The 21,611-nt window shown below is 44.3% G+C and overlaps 1 protein-coding gene across 1 annotated transcript in view; it reads right to left on the reverse strand.

The window, feature by feature from the left end:
• The window catches only part of AKAP13 (A-kinase anchoring protein 13), a 206,499-nt gene that overhangs the window by 89,868 nt on the left and 95,020 nt on the right, over window positions 1-21,611 (reverse strand). The window contains exons 8-9 of the mRNA XM_036389369.2: window positions 10,398-10,587; window positions 4,281-7,161 (exon numbers count right to left, since the gene is read on the reverse strand). Of these exons, the coding sequence (XP_036245262.1) occupies window positions 4,281-7,161; window positions 10,398-10,587 (3,071 nt within the window). The remainder of the gene's footprint in view (window positions 1-4,280; window positions 7,162-10,397; window positions 10,588-21,611) is intronic.

A 21,611-nucleotide genomic window follows, 5' to 3' on the forward strand; every position in this document is an offset into this window, starting at 1 on the left:
ATTTTAACAACTATCCTATCTGGGAGGAAGGAAACTATGAAACAGCAGCAAGCATAGGGTGAAATTCCTGACAACCTGTAGATGACGTCAAGCACATCTGCAGGTATTTGTTCCATGTATTTTCTTGGCTCCCATTCATCTACATAAACAATCAAACCTTTTGCTATTTTTCTCCTTACCATAACCCACAGATAACACAAGAAACTAGCCTTGTCTGCCCTCAGTATCTATTTTAAGCATTGCAAAAAAAAAAAAAAAAATCACAAGCTGCAAAAACCCAACCCACCTGCACTGCCTTATGGATGAGAGAATTGCCCTGCTGGACTAGGAAAGCAAAACCTTTGCTGCTGGAGTTTACAAAGTCCCAGCTGACTTTCCCCTTCTCCACGCTCCTGTGATGGTGTCACCACCACAGTTGTACAAATTTCATGTCCCAGCTGCTTCCTCTGCCCAGCCAAGTTTTCATTAGTCACCATTCCCCAGGGGTTCCCCCTGCTTACCTTTCTCTGGCAGGAAGTCAACATCGTCATTCTCTTTGATCCCTAAGCTAAGGACTCTCATGACACACAGGACACTTTCAGGGGAGTGAAGTGATTTGACCAAAGCCACCCAGATGAAGAGTGGCTGTGTCAGGGCTAAAACCCCCTCTAATCCCACTCCCTCTCTCATTTCTACTAAAAACAAACCCTGAATGGATGACAACGCCTTCTTAAGGGCGACGTATGCTTGCAGTGAGTTTAGCCCTACAGGGATTTAGCAAGAGGAGCCTCCCATTTTCATGGGGAAATCATCCTAACAATTGTAACTAATGGTTTTCCACTGCCTTTAATGTCTACCCTTGTTTTTTGGGACCATCTGGTTTTGCAATGATTTTGCCTCGATTGCATGAATTTGTAGACAGACTCAAAAATCAGAGATAATGCTACAAATTTCTGTGAGATCCAGTTGCTGGGAAATCTGCTCAGGGTTATGGCAATGCCACCGTGGTTGAGATCCTGATCCAAAGACAGAACATTCAAGTAAGAAACATTTGGTGCACTGAGGATGGGAGAAGTAAGCTCACCCTGCGGGGTAAGAAATGGGAGGATGAAGACATTTAGCCCTCAGGATGAAATTCAAGACAATTTTTTCACTCTGTGAAAAAAGACAAATTTTTCACTTCTTCCTAACTTTCTCATAAGAAATATCCAAAAGGAAAAGCACTATAAAACTGTCACAGAGGTCTCTGGGCGTAGTGCCTCTTAATGCATGCGTGGCATCGTTAGTGACATTTGTTACCTGCTCATCCTGCCACTCTAACAAGGGAAGGAAATCATTCCAAGAGCTTTTCCACAGGGAAAATGCCACCAATAAGAATGAGGTGAAGACTCATAAGGTGATATTCTTCTGTCAAGGAATATTTTCTTGAAATGCTGAGATCTACAGGAGATATTTCTGCCAGGAGAACAGCTAAGGAGCAGTAATTAGAGTATTTGTTATGTAAGATGGCAGACCCCAATCCTACAATCTAACCTTGCTTGGTTTGGTTTCTGCCAAGAAACTGCAACTACTCCAAGGTGTTTTGTCAGCACAAACCCATGGCATCTCTTCTCTTCTCACCCAGCCAGGCTACTGTGGTATGATTTCATAACCTAACTCCTTTCTTTTTTAATGAGTAGCATCTACCTGCCTGACTTGCAGATAATGTGCTTCCAGAACCCATTACTCAGCAGTAATGCAGTTCTGAGTCTAAAGCTAACAGTAGGAGGAGATGCCTCAGGAAAGCAGGATCTACCTTCATCAGCTTCCTCAGGGTTGTGACCAGTCACTAGATACCTGTCTGGATAAGGAAATTGGCCTTTTGAAGTCTTTGTTTTGGGGATAGGCGGAAACTAAGCAGAGGCAATGAGATAAACAGGTGTATATTTGGGAGCAGCTTCACAATATAAATAAAAAAAATTAAAGACCTCAATGATCTGGAGTAATGGCAACAGCAATTATCAGCTGATTACATCTCTGATAAATTACCATGACAATAAACCCCTCTGACTACACGAGTTTCTGAGAAATGGCCTTGTGACCTACACTTCCTTTGGGAAGGTTTTATTGTATTCCACCAAAAAAAGGTGTGACTCATCCTGAGAACTGACGAGTCCGAGTCCAGCACGGATACAAAATCCTCTGTACAAATCCAGACCTCAGGGAAAACTCCCCAGAACAGGCACAGCAGAAAAAGAATTGAAGGGCCACCGAATTGATATAAAAAACATGCTACCCAAGGCTAGACACCAACATGAAAAGTGTATACAGCAATAATTATAAACAACAAATCAGTTCTATTGAATTACTGCCGTATCAGATTTCTAGATGGTGCTCTATAGGAGATCAGTGTCAGAAATATTCCAAATAGTGAGCTTGGATTCATAGCAGTCACTTGCCTATGCTTAAAGCCAATTTTTCACTTGGGCTTCCCCAACATTTTGATTCAAAATAATCCTAAAGTACTTCAAGAGAAAATACTACAGTTTAAATTTTGTTTTGTGTGGCATCTCATTGCACGTGAACAGTTTCTGCTTAAGGACAGGTCAGACCACTTTATTCCAAGACCTTTCAGCCCTAAATCCTTATGTATTTTAAATCAGTAACAGGATCACCTCCCGTTTTTTCCTCCCCTTTCCACAACCCAATACAGAATGATGACTTAACATTACTTTCCTACTTTAGCTACTATCTTATTGGACTGTCTAGTCCCTTTTCCTGTTCAAAGCTCACCTAGACAGTGTCATGGCTCCAAGAATCCAACCAGAGGTAAAGACCTGGACTGTACAGATAGAGCCAGCAGAGCCAGAGGCCCCTAGGAAAAGAAGCCCAGCCAAGTACTGACTTACAGCCATTCCCATCTATTGAACTGTCAAACCAACACAGTATTAAAACAGGTTCTTTCTGAAAACAGCTTTCTAACACTTTTAGATCTGTCTACTTATGTACTAGTGATCTCTTGACTCATGTTTACTGGTTAGCTCTTGACACACAAACATCCTAAAAATCCTGAATTCCACAAAAAATTGATTTGCTGGACCCTGCAGTGATACCCTCCTCCCCTCCTGCCCTCAATTATTCTGCTGTCACATATCAGAATAAACTCTCTACCATCAGCCCATTCTGCACTTAGACTGAAGAAACAGCTCTCAGCATTAGAGCAGTGAAACAGCTTTATAACTTCACAACTTCACGATTTATATCATGGCAGATTTTCTTTAAATCATTTAAATGCCTTGTTTGATTGTTTTTTTGTTAGATGCTTGGAAAGTGAGAGGCACTGTATCATTTTCTCAGAGCAAAGAAAAAATGGCAACTGAAAAAGTTCAGCTGCTTCCATTTAACAGCTGCCTGAACAGGTGGGATACACAGATCAGATTAGCTCCATGCTTCAGTACCAAATTCACCTACCATTAAATCCCAGGCTGGAGCAACAAACCCATTTCTTTTTCATTCCTTGTACCCCTTTATCTCCCTTCCTGGAGTTACCTGGTGATGTTTTCCATTAGCTCCTGCTGCATGGAGGCTTCTATGCTGTCCCCCAAGTCCCACTGCTCTCTCCCATCACCACTCATGCACGGGGAAGGCCAGTCTCACTTCCCAGCCCACAGGAGCCAGTAAAACTCATCACCCAAGTTCCAGCACTGCTGAAATGCGCTGGCAAACACCACCAGCTGCTCTGCCTGACAAAAAAGCTCTGAAGCCCGGAAAAGGCAGCGGGGGAAGGGCTCACTGGCTGTTTTAAATGACCTAATGCTGCCAATTAGGAAGCAGCTTCGGGCAGTTCAGAGGGACACTGGCAGCTGGCTCACTTCGACAAGCAAAGAAAACCAGGAGAGCCCCATTGTCCCCACTGGCTCCACACCAGCAAAAATAAAGGGGGAAAGCAAAAGGGTAACACCAAGGAAATACACCCTCATGCCCACAGAGCTTATAATTTTAAGATAAAGTAATCCAAATAGCTCAAAAGCCCATTCATTTCTTCTCCAGCGAGGATTTACGTGATAGAAATTCTTCTGTACAAATTCATAGGAGATGATGCTCTGTTCTTACCTCCAGTGCCAGACAAGCACCATGTATTTGAATTGGAAGTTTTTATACATAACTAACTACAAATTTTTTGTTCCCCAGAAGAAAAACCTCAAACACCTCCTCTCCAACACAAGCATCCAGCTCTTACTTCCTTTCTTTGCTGATGACGTGACAGAGACACGCCTACAAAGAAAAACCTAAAAAGTAAAAAACCAACTGATTTTTCCTACCTGTAACAGGCTCAGCTCCTTGCACTGCCAGGCTGACATTCTTCTTCTTTGCCGAGGAACTGCAATCCATTTGTCCATTAAGGCTGGCTCTGGCATCCACTGCAGTCTGGGGCTCAAGCCCCACTTTTTCTGCGGCAGATACTTCAGGGGAACAAGGTGTGTCTGCTGCAAAAACCACTGCATCAAAACTTTTCACCATTTTAGGAACTTTATCCAGAGAAGAGGCACCATTAGCCGATACCAAACTCTTCACTCCCACATTTTCCAGTGACTGCACAGGCTGCAGGTGGCAGGAACACGGCGAGAAGGGCGCTGCAGGTACAGCTCGGCTTTGCTTTCCATGGGGCTCAGCCAAGCCCTCCCCCTGAGCCCCTGCCAGGGCAGTGTCACTGTCCCCAGCTGGACAGACGGTGTCGGTGCTGGAGTCACTGTCACACGTGGGCTCCTCTGCGATGGGCTGGAGCGCTGCCCGGGGCAGCACGCTCTCTGTGTCCTCCTGCTGCTCTGCAAACGCTGCAACTGGGGCTATTGTCACCTGCCTTGGCACCTCCTTACCCTCACAGGTGTCACTCAGAGCTCCCACCTCTGAGGCGTCCTTTAACTCATGAGTGCTGCTGTGGGGGCAGATTTGTTGTAGGGTTTGAGCGGGGTCTTGTTCTTGGTTCAGCCCAGCATTCAGACAAGGGTCGCTCTCTTCACACAGTGGCTCATCTGCTGATGCAGGTCCATGCATGGTGCCTTCTGCTGCAACTGCAGCCTTGCAATCTTCTTTGGGTTGGTGTGTCGCTTTCAGCCCAGCATCCACACTGCTGCTGCCCACCACAGGCCCCTCCAGACTGCAGGAGGGAGGTTTCACAACAGCAGCAAGAAGCTCCTCTGACAAAACCTGCTCATTGCCATTCACATGAGCCTCCTGCTCAGGCTCACCTTTGCCTCCTTCAGCTTGCTGTGAGTGGCCCTGCCCTGAGGAGCCCTCGTCCCCAGCATGGTCCCCAGGCCAGGTGGCAGCTACCCCAGCATGCTCCTCACCGTGCTGCCAGGCGAGCTCTGCCGAGCCTGCCCTCGCCGCCACCGCTTCCTGGTTTTGTTTAGATTCCTCATTATGAGTTGCAGAGGGTGTGCCTATTAAATTATCCTCGGCACAGTCTGAGCCCTTGGCACATGGAGCTGATCCAGGGTCATTACCTTGCAGAGCTGCCTCCTGCCCAGGAGGTGCCACTGCAGCATCTCCCTCCTGACTCACAGCTGGCCCCTCTCCTCTGGGTAGGGGAGATTCCACCTTGCTGCTCCTCCCCTCCTGCTCTGAAGTGTTTTCTGCTTTCTCTGCTCCAGCCTGGGCAGGCTCATTCTCTGCCAGGCCTGCACTCACATCCTCTGGAGGGAGCGATGCAGGCTCACGTTCCTCACGTTCACCCTGCTCAGCAGTGTCTGGTTTGAAGCTGTTGCCCATTTCACCTTTAACACCAGTTTGAGCAGCAGAAGGGGCACAGGCAGCAACTTCCTGACCACCGCCTGCAGAATCTGTGCTTCCTCCATCTCTGCAGCTGCTGGTATCAGTTCCTACTGGCTCCTTTTCACTGCTCTCCATGGCTGCAGCCCCAGGGTCAGCGATCTCACCACTCTCCTGGCAATGTGCAGCTTCTGCACAACCTTCATTAGATCCACCAACAACTCCGTTTGCGGGTTCAGCATCAGGGCCGTCAGTTTCCACACTGTCTTCCAGTGAGGGCAGGCTGGATTTTCCATCTGTGCAGCCTGCTTCCACCAGCCCTTCTTGCTCCCCACTCTCACTGCTGCCAGGGACTTCCAAACCAGCAGCAGGTTTTGATGTGCATGCAGGAACCTTCACCCCATTCACTGCTGGCAGTGCTCCTGCAGTGCTTGCAGTGACCTCCTGCCTCGCTGTGACACTGCCATCACCCCGGCTTTCCATGAAGTCGCCATTTACCTGAGCAGTGCACGACTCCACATCAGTCTCTTTGTTACTGCTGGTCTTGCAAAGGTCAACAGAGACACTGCCAATGTCACCACCTGCATTTGCACCGTCACAGGCTGGTACCACTCCCACATTTGCATCCTCCCCATCCGAACACTCAGTGCCATTGAAACCACTGAGTAAGGGCTGAGCAGTGCTGGATGACTCTTCCTTAGCTGGGTGTTTCTCTTTCAGCCTTGCAGTCCTCTCAGCAGGCTCTGCCAGCCCATCCTCTGCCCGCCGCTGGCCCTTAGCCCTCTCAGGTGCCCCAGCACAGTTCCTGCATTCAGTCTGGCCCATGGCCACATCCAGGCCCTCTGAGGGAGCTGGGGCTTCACCTGCAGCTGCAGCCACAGCAGCAGCACTGACAGCAAGCTCCTCAGCAGTTTGCACTTCCTGATGGGCACTGTCTGTGCTGCTCACGCCAGCCTGATCCAGAACAACTCCAGCCGATGTCATTCCAGCCTTCTCATTTGTATTTCCAGAGCATGGAAGGTTTACAGCACCATTTACACTTGCACACGGGCTCACAGTGCAGTCCTCATCAGATACGGTCCCAGAGCCCTCTGCAGATCTTAGCCCCGCCTCTCCTTCCTTTTTACACAATATCTCTGTGTTTTTACTTTCACAGAAGCTGGCTGGGCTGTTCGCACCCCCTGGGCTAACCATGTCTTCTGGTGCATCATTAAAAGCTCCCAGACTGCTGCTGTTGCATTTCTCCTCCTGCTGGGTTTGGTCTGAGAGCTGCCTGATGTCCAGGTGAACCAGATCAGATGGGTTTTCTTGCCTTTCTTCTTTTGCCATTTCTTCTAGGCTCTGAGAGGTGGTGGTCATATGACCCTCTGCTCCTTTAGTACAGCTGTCTCCAGAATCTCCTAGTACAGGCTCTGTCTGCTGCCTTAAACTCTGTAACAACACACAAAAGAAAAAAAAAATACAAACAGGTTTATTTTGTCATGCAGTTACTCAAGACCTGTATCTACCTAATCCTATTCCACATGAATCCTATTCCTGGTGCTACAAATGTAGTACAGTGGGTATTTTACATGTTGGTTTTATTAGCAGGAGGTAATATTGAAATTATTAGAATGACAGAAACGTTGTTGGAAAGAACATCTAAAGGTCATCTAGCCCAACCACCTGCCTGAAACTGGCCTACTGCCACTGCAGCATCAGGTCAACCATGACCTTATCTATGCCAAACCTCCAATGATTGAGTACCCACAGCCTCTCTGGACAATCTGCTCCCATGCCACACCACCCTCCCATGAAGAATTTTCCCTAAAGCCAGCCTGAACAACCCAAAGCTGAAATTTGTCTCTCTACCCCCCTGCTACACCATCTGCCATCACTGAAAAGAACTGTAATTTTGGTAATAGCTCTTTGAGAAGCTGTAGTCTCAGTTCTTGAGTGCACTTAAATTCAAGAACAGTAAAGAGCAGAACTCAGTCTACCAAATAATGCAAATATATAGCAGCCTAGTCCCAAAGGACTTCAAGCAAATGATGCTTAAGAGCATCTTCAGATCCCCACCCAGCACCCCCCAGCTCTTACCAGCATTCCTCAATTTCCTCTCTATGGATGGAAATGCCAGCATTGGCTGGCAAAGTTCAAACACACCAACTGTCTCCTGCTCACAGCACTGAACTAATAATCTAATCTATTCCTGAGAACTGCAGGCATAATTAAATATCTGAAATTTATTTCCTAACTGGAAATAAAAATTTCAAAATTATGACATACTATTAAAATTAATACATGCATTATCATGGAACAGCAAGATCATAATCAATTCCTCTCTAATCTGCCTTTTCCTTCCAGAGCACCTGCTTTGTCAAGCTTTTATAGTTTGATACAAACAAACCTTTATTTAAAAGAACTGTCTGTTTCAATATTTCCTTTCATATTCTCATCTCTGTAGAAGAGAACATATCAATGTTTACATCTTAGAAATAGTGGCTTATTAAATTACTGAGCAACCCCAGTCCCTCAGGGTACACCCAACAGAGCTCCCCCCAGGTTTGCTTGGGGTTTTGCACCACCACAAGCTTTCCAAGGTCACACTGGTTTCTCACTAAGTGCCCGAGACTCTCCCCATGTATAAAACTCTAATGAACTATGTTAAATCTGAGCTTTTCTTGCATTTATTTGTAAAAGGATTCCAAAAAATACACACATACTAAAAGTCTAACTTGAACAGCTCCCTGCAAATTTTGTTTAAGTTTTTAGTTCTCAGAGAAATAGAACTTCACACCAAAACTGTCAGCTTAAACACCCTGATAGATAATTAAAGCACCCACTTATATTAACTGAAGCATCACAGGGAACTTCTGGGTATTGCATATACTAAAAGTGCCTAAAATCATCACTGCTTCCTTAAGGATATTGCATATACTTGTCTTTCCACACTCTGAGGTTTGCAAACACTGAGCAGTGCCACAGACTCACTGAGTCACAGACCACTAAATGTACTCCTGGTGTTTGCCACCAATCACCCTGCTATTCAAAAGAACCCTGCTGCCCAGCTCCCATCTAGGCTGTCAGCTATGCTTCCCTGGTTTTGAGGCATCCCAAGCCAGGTTAGCCCTGGGGGCAGCAGCATGGCATCTCCATCCCTTGTGTGGCATCAGGGATGGGACACAGGGCTCTGTGTGCAGTGCTACCCACAGGCTGCAGGGCAAACAGTGTGCCAAGCCTTTGGTGGCTGTAACCCCACAGCAGAGCATGGGACTGTGCTCCTGGATCCTAGCCAGGACGGACAGACACACAACAGTGACACTTGCTGGGGAACAAGCAGGGTTTTCAAAAGGAGGGGCTGCAGCAGCCCCAGCATCCTCACAGTGAAGTCACTCTGCTGATAGCCGGAAAAATACAGCCATCACCAAAGGAAGCCAACAGGCTCTCAACTGACCCAAAATAAACCTAAATGAAATAATTACAGGGCTGCTTTCCAAATTCAAATCAGATTAGATGTGAAGTAAAACAGTGGTGGAAAGCAAAGTCTATTTCTGGTTTCATTGTCAGGCAAAATGTTCCCAATCTGGCATTTGCATGAGCAAACAAGCAGTGAGCTGGATATGCTTGCCATGGCTTGGGGTCTTGTGATGGAAAGGGGAAGAGATTTCAAGTTAGCCTGGATTTGTCACTCATGCCAACAGTTCCTGTTGAGATTGGGAGTAATCAATATCTCAGGTACTCAGGAAGGCTGAAAAATGGCTCAGCATAGCCCATTCCTCTGCTCACTCCCTCAGCCCACTGGCTGCACACAACAGTTCTCCCCTCCCTCAGTAAAAGCAACAGAAATATCCTGTTGTTTAGACCCTGCACCTCTGTAACCCCAGCTATGTGATCTGATGAAGGAACACACCCACAAGTGATGCCAACAGTGACAGACACGTGGGTGCTTCTGAGAAATGGCACAACATTGTTCTGATGTTTCACCTTCCCAACTCAGACCCTGTGGCTTAGATTTTAAACCAGCAGGAGAAAGCCCCTCCAAAGCCCTACAGCTCCTGTGGTCCCACCACCACAGAGTTTGAGAGGAGCACAGTGAAGGGACCATTAAGGACACAAACCTTGTGTGGCCAAGGCAGGCTTGCCCTCTAAGTCCTACACTGAATTGCTACTGAAACAGCCATTTTTTCCATCACCTGTCTCAGAAACTTTCCTCTCAGTCTTCTCTCTGACCCTGAACTTTCCATCTGAACAGAGATGTCCCCACTGTGCTTAAAGCCCACACCCCCAGCCTCACTCCAGAGCCTGCCTTAAGCTGCCCAGTGTCTGCCAGACAGGCAGAGGGTCAGCATTCTCCAGGAAAGTGTTCCTGCCCGTCCAAGTGGGTCCAAAACTAACAGATCAGGCAGGAGCTGGGAGCAGAGAGAGGCAAAACAGAGCTGGTGTCGCACAGCCCTGAGCCTGCTACTCTTCTGAATGAGAACATTTGCTGCCTAATACAATTTAATCATATCTCCCCATGCTCAAATAAGAAGCAAATGGACAGGCATCCACCTGCATGCTTGATAATGAATCCAGAGAAAACACCTAGGGAAACATGCCCTGAAGGATGCTGACATGTAAAAATCCTCCCAGGCGCCAGGGTGCAACCAGCCAGATCTGCTTCTCTTCCATTCCCTTTTGCTCACCTGGTGCTGGTGGCTCTGCATGTGCATCTGCAGGTGCTGGATGTCCCTCTCCCAGCTGGCTGCTGTCCCCTCCTTGGCCTCAGCTGTCAGCAGGTACACGTCCAGCCCGCGGTGGTGCTTCACGCTGTAGTCCCCCGAGTGCACCGTGTGAGACAGGGTGCTCCACGAGTCCGGCTCCCTGGCTCCCTCCCTGCAAAACAAGGCAGGGGTAGCAGGCAGGTGAGCAGGGATCCTGCAGGCTCTCCTTCACTCTGGACAGCATCTAATCATGGGAGTGAGCAGAGTGGCACCGGCTCCAGACAGACAGATACACACACACACTCTCCTCAGTCTTGAAAATTAATGGGATTTAGCGCTAATGCCAGCCACAAGCTTTACTTCACAAGGTCCTTCTCAGGTAGAGATCTGTGGTTTTTACCCCAGACTGTGACAGACTAGCAGCTAAGGGCATGACAACTGCATTTTAAATCAGATTTATCCCAGGTGAAGGTCACCTAAGCAGCTGTCATAGAACAGCAGAGAACTGAAAGGCAGAACAGCAAAGAGATAAGTTGGAAGGAATTAAAACTATGATGGTTCAACTTCACCAAAGCCAGCACACTGCTCACAAACACCCAACAGCCATCATATTGCAGCAATTTTTTCACTCCTGAAATGAACTGAACCTGCTCTGTGAAACAGCCTCTGTGCAAGATTTTCTCAGTGTTGTGAGACAGGTGGTTTTCTGCAGCACTATCATGGGCTTTCTTTTCACCAATCCAAAGGAAACAAAGGAAAAAAGATGCTGTAGATCAGAATGAAAAATAACTTAGTAGGTAAATGAAGTCAATAGAAATTTCTATCCAGTCCTCTCTTTTTGAACATCAAACCCTGATTTTGCACCACTCAAAGCAGTAATTCCTCAGATCTCACCAAGTTGCAGAGCAGCTACACTGGCCCACTGAGGTGGTGAGAAAACACTGAGGTGTTCACTACCTTCAGGTTCACAAATTTCATTTTGAATCAGAACTGATTCAGGAAACCCAAAACCTGTTTTGATCATCCCAGAGTAAGCAGCATGTGCACCACCCCACCAAGCCCTGCATCCCCCAGGAGAGACATGGAGCCAAAGCCCAGGAATGTTACACAAACAGAGGATGACACTGACCTGCTCAGGGGTGCAAGAAATGGGATTTTCCTTGTATTCTACCAGAATGCATCTACTGTCACACAGCCCCATGTATGAACTGGATTGGGGATTGAACTAGATGACCTTTAAAGGTCCTTTCCAAACCACACTACTCAGTGATTCTATGATGTCCCCTCCCTGTTGCAGAGACTAACAATTTTCATGTTGCTGTCGAGGCGGTCACGACATAAAGTAGAGATTACAAGCAGTTTCAGTTGGCAATACTTTATTATTGAATATGGCTGATTTTTATACACTTTCTAATTGTTTATCTTTCTTCTATCTTTACTATTAGCTACAATAAATCAACATAATACTATTAGTGAGAAGTTATGGTGACTTAATTAACTTTCTAAAAATGTTTCATCTAGCTACAAAGTTCTTCTATCTTTCTTCCCTTAGTCTCTTTAGCTACAGCTTTGGAGAGAGCTCTTTATCAGTTTCTTCTTACTTCTCAGCTTCTTCTCTCTCCTTTAGCTAACAGGCCCGCTGTTAGCCCCTTCCACATTTTCACATCTCCCTTTCTTGCCCAGCTACAAATTTCCTTGGAAGAGGCAGAGCTGTGATTGTTTTTAAATAATTAGGAATTCAAGAAGGTACATAAACACAAATGCATGCCATCAACCAGGTAAAAATGCATGTAGTTTTCAGAATCTTTGCTGAGAGATTTTGCTTTTAAATCTGCAAACCTTTCTTATGGCTAGGGCCCCCCAGCAAACCACAGGGCTGTCTCTCTGGGAGGCCAAGCAATCTAGAAAGCAAAGTCATAACGAGCAAACACCATGATCAGCAACAGGAATGGGCAGAGCAGGGTGGAGAAACGGTAAAAAGGTTCATCAGAGGCAGAGAAACCTGTGCAGGCAATGGTGGTGGCAATGGTTGCCCCTGCTCTGCCCCAGCACAGCCACCCACCCCCTTCTGTGACTCGTTCTGGGTTAAATCTGCAAGGAAATTCAGACAAAGGATTACTATGGCTTTCACCATTCTCTACCATTTATCTCAGTCATGACTTGGCTTCAGCAGAATTACACTTGATTTAAGGAGAATCAATATTTCCACAGAGAAACAGAAGGAAGCAGCCAGTTTCTGGTGGTGATTGGTCTAAGTCCACAGAGGCACTGAAGTCAACTGAGCCATTACAAGTAATAAAGAAATGATCTTCCTTTATCAAGAAAACACAGACATTTCTGTCTGGAGTGTTTTTCTCTTCAGCTGTCATGTATGAGAAACCACTGTACAGAGTACAACGAGGCAGTGAGCACAAAGCCCACAGCCACCCACTCATGGGGACGACAGCAGCCAGATTAAAGAACGGCGCGCAATGAATCTGCTCCGCTTTCTCATCAGCTTCAAGGACCCTCACAGGTATCTCCAAATCAGCACCCACAAAGCTGCCTGCACGACCTGTTGAGCCTCAAAGGACCCTCAGCAACTTCAAAAGGCTCAATCTGGAGCAAGATGACAGGCAGAGCCCCCTGCAACACCGCACGTGTGTCCACCCCTCCAGCAATCCACAACCTTCACACGGCCCAGATGGATCAAACAGTCACTTTTGCTTACAAAGAGAGCAGTTTCTTTTCATATTCAAGCTGCCAGTCTGTGTTACACTTTATGAAAAGCTTTAAACCTTTTGAGGAAGCAAGAAGCTTCTCACATTCAGCCAAGTACAAACTCTGAGCTCTCACTTTTAATAGCAGTCACCTTCGTTACACAAAATTAAACAGTGAGATAGAGAATGGTTCAATCTACTGCCTCCTTCAAACCATCCCTTTCATACTCTGCTCCATCCTAGCACTAATGGTCTGAAGCAGAGAGGACAAATGAGGATTCACAAGCATTAACTCATTTTCCCACCACTGTTCCTGTTGTTCAGGCAATCACTTCCAAGGCCATTTGAGAAGACACTCCTCCTCATTTGCCCTCATTTACACTGAGCTTCACAGTTCATGCCTTTCCTGCATGTCTCACTGCAAGGCCTGGGTTTTACTGAGAGATGATAAAAACACACTTTCTTCCAGGAAAAAAGCTTTGTTGTTACACATTTCGTACTCCCTGGCTGTGAAAGATGCTTATTTTGTCCAGACTTGGAATTTTTGTAGTGGTTGTATAGGCTTGCATATCCAAGCTGCTCTACTAGGAGATAAAAACAGATATGCAAATACTTTCTGAAGATTTATTAGCAAAAATAGGAATACAAACTCCAGCCTTCAAGAAGTTTGAAAATCTGCTTTTGTTCAGCAGAAAAATCCACTTTGTTGCGCTTTGCCAGAAACAACGGAAATCTGTCTTCTTATGAGATTTAACCATCCTGGTTCAAATCTTTCTCATCTTCCCTTTTCAACAGTTTCCCATCAAAATACGTAACAGATACCAGTGAACTGAACATTTTGTAAGAAACATTTATGAGCTCAACTTTCACAGAAGAAAGTATCTTGGTTAAAAAAGCAAGGACAGCCTGAGAAGGCTGATAATATTCACTAACTCTCCCCTCTGCATAACCATGCCATGGGCCACTAAAATTAAAGTCTGGAAGAAGTCCTCCAGCTCTGGTCAGTCTTCTCTGTCATGAAGGCAAACCCAGAAGGGAAATTTTTGGTTGAAATGAAGAACAGACCTACCAGCCCACCCTTCATCCGCAGAAAGGTGGCTTAGAGAAGGATGACAACTTCAGAGAGAGAGGAGAAGCAAAAACACTTCAAAATATCTCAGGCCATGTCCTGCTCCATCTGGGATCTGATTAGATGGCTGAAACTACAGGATCACCTCCTGCCCATCTGGCATGTAAGACAAGATGATAGATCATGGAATCACAGAATGGTTTGGGTGGGAAGGGATCTTAAAGATCATGCCAACATGGGCAGGGACACCTTCTGCTAGACGAGGTTGGTCCAAGCCTCATCCAAGCTGGGATGGGACAGTAAGTAGGAAGTGGTTTTTATTTAAACCTCCCAGCACTGCCCAAGTAGACTGGTCCCTTTTCAAAGCAGAGCCACACTGAACTCACATGCTGAATCTCTCCTCATCTGGCAGGAGAGCAGACAGTGAGCGGCGGAAAAAGGAAAGGAAAGCCCACACCGCACAGCTCCTGGCTTCCGGCAGATACGGGCGAGAGATTTTTAAGAAGAGGGAAGATAAGAGAGAAAAGGAGAACAAAAAAAGCCCCAAAAAAACAACAAACCACCATCTGATCAAAAGCTCTGCCTGGCCTCAAAAGCTGCAGAAACTGCTCAATAACAAGGGAGTAAATTCAAGGTGTTGGTGCTTGGTGCAGGCACTACCAAGAGACAAGGTTTGAGCTGCAAGGGAGAGGAAGAGGAGGGAGGAAGAGATCAGAAGACGAATGAAAAAGCTTCAGTGAGTTAAGCAAAACTTCATGTTAGGGAGATCTATCCCACAGTTTCACAAAGGGGTGAGGAAGATAGTTTGGGAACTCAAGGTGTTATTTCCTGGGGATATCCCCTCCAGATTTCTGAGCTGAAACAAAACAAGCTCAGTAACATTGCCAGCTCTTAGGATCTTACTGCAAGCCTGACAACAGCTGTGGGTTTATTCTGAAAGCATCAGCCTCTAGATCCATGTGGCAAAGAAAAAATGAAAAAAAGGAAAAATTTATTTAAAAAATTTAAACAAAGCCCATACCATTATGGCTGCATGAAAAGCTAGGAAAAGGCCATAATTTAGATGCTCTTATCTGTAAGGTAAATAAAAATGTAATTAAATTGAATTCCAATCTTACATTCTTTTTATTACTATTATTATGGTATCATAGTGAAAATACCAGATCAGACAGACTTTGATCTGGGATAAACAAGGAAGGGTGCCTACAGGGATAGGATTGGTGGTGATTCTGCAACATGCCCACAACACAGGCAATTCAAATCAAGCCAACAATCCCTCCTGGAAAAACACAGCACCTACACTCAATGCAGTCACCAGCATTTAAACCAATCTTAGAAATCTGACCAAACAGAACTTCAGTGTTATTTGCAGAAGTGTTGGGGTAATGGAGGCTTTGTATCTGTATGACCAACTTTGCACCCACAATCTTCAGCGATGTACAAAACATTAATGCACACAAACACTTTCCTGCTCCTCCTCGTTTTTATAACCATCCATATGCATTGTATATGAGACCCAGAAAACACATGCAACCAGCATGTGCTAGAATGGGTTAAAATAAATCAACTATTTTCAAATTTGAAAGATATTTAATAAACACAGAATTCATACTTCAGGTGTTTCCAAGCATTCCAAATGCCCCAGGAAAGTAGAAAAAAGTATGTTTCTCATATAAGAAAAAACTACATAATGCTCACTAATTTTAATAGCTTTGATGTTGAAAGAAAGAGTTAAAAGTTCATCTGATGTAGAAATAATGACCAACCCCTTACTGTGCCTCTCACAAACATGAACTGTAGTTGTGGGTTCTAACACCAAACTGAATTCAGGATTGCATAACCTACCCTTCAATATCAGACTAAATATTTAATAATTCAAAATACATAATGCTAACTTCTCATTGATCAACACACTATACAGCAGCAAATCATAAAGAGAAAAGCTGGCTTGGTCCTTCAACAGTTACTTGCAGCTGCACATATGCTAAGGGAACATGTCCAGTATTTCCAAACACAACAGGTCTGTACTTCTAAACCCAAGCATTTCTTAGACCCCAATGTTAATTATACATTAAAAAAAGTATAAAAATACAGCTACAAACTCTTATCAACTATAGCTGCCAAAAAGTACAATCTGCATTCCATAAGAGTAACTGTTATTAAATGCATTTTCCTTTTTTTTTTTTTTTTTAATTTTCAGAGCATTTTTTAACAAGAAGGATGCCCTGCTCAGGATGTGGAGCTGTAGGTCCAACACAGAACCCAATGTCCACCGGGAGGCTCATCAGTAAGCAAAGGCAATTTAAGGTGAATCTATGAAACACTCAAGAGTGAAAACAGATGCCATTTGTTGCATTTTAAATTTTAAAAGCACCATCATGGAGAATACTTCAGCAGGCAGTGTTTACAGCTAAAAACAGCACCTCAGATCAGGACAAGTGATATGGAAGAAGAGTTTTCTCTGGAAAACATCTCCACATGCTGCAAGCAAGCATAATCACTGGCTCTGCAACACACCCCTGAGAAGAAGCCATGCCTTGGGCTGCCTCTGACACAGCAGATTACAAAGACTTCTTCTACAATCATCTGCTCAAACTCTAACCCAACCATGAATGTTACTGCTTGGAGCAAATCTGCTCCAGAGACTAAATATGAGCATCCTAACTGGGTATCCAGCTAGCCCATGCCTGAGGCCAAAAACCCAGCAGTTCTGGGAAACCACTTATCTGCATTTTCTAAATTTATCCTGAAACAGAGTTGGTATCTCATAATCACTTACCAACCATACAAGGCTGTCCAGCACTTATGGCCCCTATAATTTTTGGGAACACTTCCAGATCAGGATTGCTGGGGGAAAGAAAATAATTTCTTCTTATATCCTGGCAAATATTCTCAAATCTCTTCTAAATCTCTTCCTTCTCATCCTCGCAGGTCTGTTTCCATGATCTCCCAGGATCACAATTTCCAAGTGGGAATACAGAAACATTAATATCACATGGACTAAGCCTTCTCTCTCTTCTGTATTCAGAGGTGGTTACATACAAAACAAAGGAGAGGAGGGAGCCAAAGAATAAAAAGTCTTCACAGGGATGTGGGAACACACAAGGAAGTCAGTAAAAGTTGGAGCCTGGTGTGGGGTGAGTAGGTAGAAGAGAGAAACACAAACCCTTCCTGCTCCACCACGTTTACACCTGGTTGCCCCATCCTCCCACTCTCAGTCTGCTCCTCTGCTGTGGCCAGAAGAAACCCACAGCACCTCAACATCTTTCTAATCATGATGTTAAAGCTATTAAATGATGGTGTTTCAACTGAAAATCCTACAGGCACAAAACCAGACCCTGTAGACCACTGGCCCCCCCACACTGCTCCAGACAGATTGCTGTCTGTAGCTAAACAGCATCTCCTTAACACACACCTCTCTGAGTCCTCTTCCAGTGCCCTTCTAACACTTCTGACTCCCTCTTAACACATTAATCTTGTGCCATCACTTGTAGATAAAAAGTCAACCGTTCTCCTGCCACACCACAGCAAGCCATATCTCAAATCCAGCTCCCCAAATAGCAATCAAATGGATTTGTTGCTTGGTTTGGAGGGAAGAACAGATGGAGAAACATCAGCACTAATTCAATAAACCTTACAGCCTCTGATATCTGCTTAGCCAGAAATTAAATGTATGTATACCATGTTTTTAAGATCATGCTTAAACACTCTGCTGAACATAAACTGGGTATTTCTGGAATTAAACACTTGCTTAAAGGCCCTGCTAAATTGGGGTGAAAAAAAAAAAAAAAAGGCATGCAAGGCAAATCCTCCTGCAGCTCTGGCTCAGAAAAGCAGAAAAGTGTATTTAGCTATAAAAGTAAAGTCACTGAAAAAGCATCCTTATTTGAGAGGCACCATGGAGATTACAGCCCAGACTTCACCAATTACTTACGTAAAATCAGAACAATAGCAAGTGATAATCATGGATTGAAAAACATTCACAAAACCTTCTGCTACCAGTGAGCTATTCCTCATGTGTGTTAATTAAATAATTTTAACTTTGGAAATACAGATTTGTACTAATTTACAGTTTCACAGATTGAGACTCCTGACTGTTACCAGGATATCTGAAGGGAAGAGCAATCCCAGAGCTGTGCAGAAACACTTCAAAGCAAAAAGCAGAGAAACCAGCAAAAGTAAAAAAAAGTTTACAGTAAAAACCTCAGAGACTGTTGCAACTCTTTGCAGGCATTAGAAAAATGTAATTTTAATTTTTTTTTAAATGGGCTTTATTTTTCTCTTGCTTCCTTTTTTTCAGAGGACATAAATCACTCTCAGCTGTGAAGGAACTACAAGCGTTTGGCTTTGCTGGGGAAAGAAGTGTTAATGGACAGAAATAAAATCAGCAACCAGATCAGTGTTTGCATGTTTTAGAAAGAGCACTTCCAGCCTCTCTGCAATCCCACACGCTCCCGGTGCCTTGAAGCCATTTTCCCCACTGCTGTGAGAGCCCTGCAGAACATGGAGCTGGAAGGGGATTGTGTTACTGCCCTGACTGCACTGGGAAACACCAACTCCTGCACTCTGCAGCTGTGCAGTTACTCAGGGAGGTCCACCAGCCTGTTTAATGACTGTGCTGCCTCTCCAGAGCCAGCATCACTCAGCTCCAACACTGGGGAGAAACAGGCTCCAACCACAGACCATTCACTCTGGAATTAGTTGAAACTCAAATGCTTTGCAAACTGTCATTTCCAAAGTTATCTTTACAGATAAATCTTTATATATATTTTACCCCTATAAAACTACTGCACTTCTGCACTGTCCTATTCCATTTCCACTGCAGGACACTGTTTACTGCACAGTTTTCATCTTGGAGATAAAACAAGTCCCCTCAGGGATGATACACAACTGATGAATGTTTATTGACAATGAATATATATTTGCTTATATAAATATTTATTAATGAATGCTGCTATTGACTCTTGACCCCTGGTGACCTACATGGGCTCTATGACAGCTTCTTGTTTGGGTCCCAAAAGAACCAGCCCATGCACCTTTCTTGTCTGAGGAGGAAAAGCCAGTGCACACCACAGAGCAGAATACTTCCAGGGATGGAAAACTTACATAGGAAGCATCTTTTTTTATTATAATTTTTTTTTTTACATGAAATACTGCAAAAGCTGAGAAGGGAAAGTTCATCAGATAAATTCATCAGAAATTCAGAATGTCACCAGTGAAATTAGTTTCTGAGAAAAATATTTACACTGCAGCTGAATCGAGCTACTTTGCAGACAAACCAAGGCAAAACAACAACGGAGAAGGTTTTATGCCTGCTCTTTAATGACTGTATCCTAATTATGGCAAAATTTCACCCCTTCCCAATGCTGGCTGGGAGAATTATTGTAAAATGGAGGGTCCTGCAAATTAGCAAGCAAGAGAACAATAAATTCCCCCCAAGGATAATGCATCACAAAACACACTGCATTAATTTATTTGGCACAGTGCAGTTTAATTACTTGTAAAAATAATGACTCCTTTGTAGGGGCCCTCACTAACATGCGTTGCTGCTCTGTGTTTTGCTGAGTGGGACGAGCTGTGTGCCAAATTTGTGTGCATGGATTATACAGTGTGAGCCCAGGCAGAGTGCAGAAAGGAGGTTGTACAGTGTCCTTTGTGTTTTGACAGCACATAAATGACACTCACTCTCTTCACGGAATTTTCTGTGTTTTGAAGCTCAGTATTTCTCCTCCTAATAGGGATTTTCAAATCTTGATCCTATCTTGCAGAAAATGCTCAGCATAATTAAAAAAAACAAAAACCACTGCTGGGGAATCAGGGTGTGCCCATTTTTTCACCATCACCCTCCTGTGGGGAAGGGCTGTGGCCATCCCCATGTCACTGCTCCAGTCAGTCTCAAGGTCACACCATGATGCTCCACCACCATCCTACCCACTGAGAAAGGGAACCAGGATTTCCAGTATCCATGGATTTCTGTTTTTAGGGCTTCATGTGAATAGAAGAGTTCTCAAAGTCAGGGGACCTGTGGCATGGCTGTCAGATATTTATACATTTTATTTCCACACAGCAGTCCAAGGGGAAACAAATCACAAAGAACAGTTTAAGGATATACCAAGAAGAACAGGAATTGGGACCTTGATGGTCTGCAGTTGCTTGTGTCTTATTTTCAAAGACAAACTGGAAAGGTCACCAGAGAAATTCCATGGATTGGGCCAGCAGCATTCCTTAAAGGCAACGACACAGGACAATGTCATGGAATCCCAGTCCTCTTTTCATTCCACTGAGTGAGAACTGCCATTCCAAAACTGGAGCCAGTTGTGAAAAACTTCACCAAATACATGAATAGCTGTTGCAATAGTTTTGTTTACTTCCCATTTTTATTTAAATTACCAGCTCTACTTGCATTAGGGTTGCAGTATTTGCGGTGAGGTCTATAATCAAGTTTTGGCCAGCTTAAGCTTCCTGACAGTATGTAAAGCCTGTTAATGTGGTTATTCTCACCTTGGAGAACCTTCCTGCAGTTACAGGATGAATTTGCACATCCCATTTTTACAATATAGCCTGCAAGACAGTTGTGTTTTCACAGTATGACTGACCTTGACGGAGAAGAATGTAACACTGTCATCCTCCCTGTATTGATGCCAGCAAGAGTGGCAGGAAAAGGTATTTGGGTATAGGTCCCATCCCACCCTGCAACTTCTCCTTCACCCTCACTTTCCAAGTGGCTCACTGAATTTAAGGATAAAACTTAAATGCAATCACTCTAGCAATACAGATCATATTTTCTGCCCCAAAACACTGCACCCAACAACTACAGAAAGCAGAATAATTTACAATCTTTAACAGGGAACATTGCGTGATAATGTGGACAACACAGCAGACTCCTAAACATGACATTGGGTCATTCAACATAAACTCCAAGTATCTCAGAAATCAATTCAGAAAGACAAAGTTTATAACAAAGCTTAAGAGAACCAGGCATCAGAATAACACACACGGAGACTAAATCTTTTCTCCTATACAAACAGCCCCCTTGAGATTTTTTTAAGCTCCTTGTCTTTATTAGCCTCAGCTATTAAAGCTAGATCTCCAAACATTTGCTGCTCAAAACTAACTTGCCATCTTCCAAAGGATTCCTTGTAAAGCAGTGCAATAAATGCTCATGCCACTAGTTACTTGCTATGTGTTGTAAGACCTGGCTTTTTCTCAAGACCATTTACAACAGACCTGTTTCTGTCAAATATTCTGTTCTCCTTTAAATATTTACATTTTTTTTTAATTCTTATCTTATTTTTTTTAACATACACCAATAAAATGCCTATTCATCTCAAGATGCTGCCTTATTTCAATATAATGATCACTATTTTATTTAACCAAAAACCTCCCTCTCTAAGAAGTAAGAAACAACAGTCCACAACGCCTATTAGC

This window comes from Molothrus ater, chromosome 13 (assembly GCF_012460135.2).
Source record: "Molothrus ater isolate BHLD 08-10-18 breed brown headed cowbird chromosome 13, BPBGC_Mater_1.1, whole genome shotgun sequence".
Taxonomy (NCBI): domain Eukaryota; kingdom Metazoa; phylum Chordata; class Aves; order Passeriformes; family Icteridae; genus Molothrus; species Molothrus ater.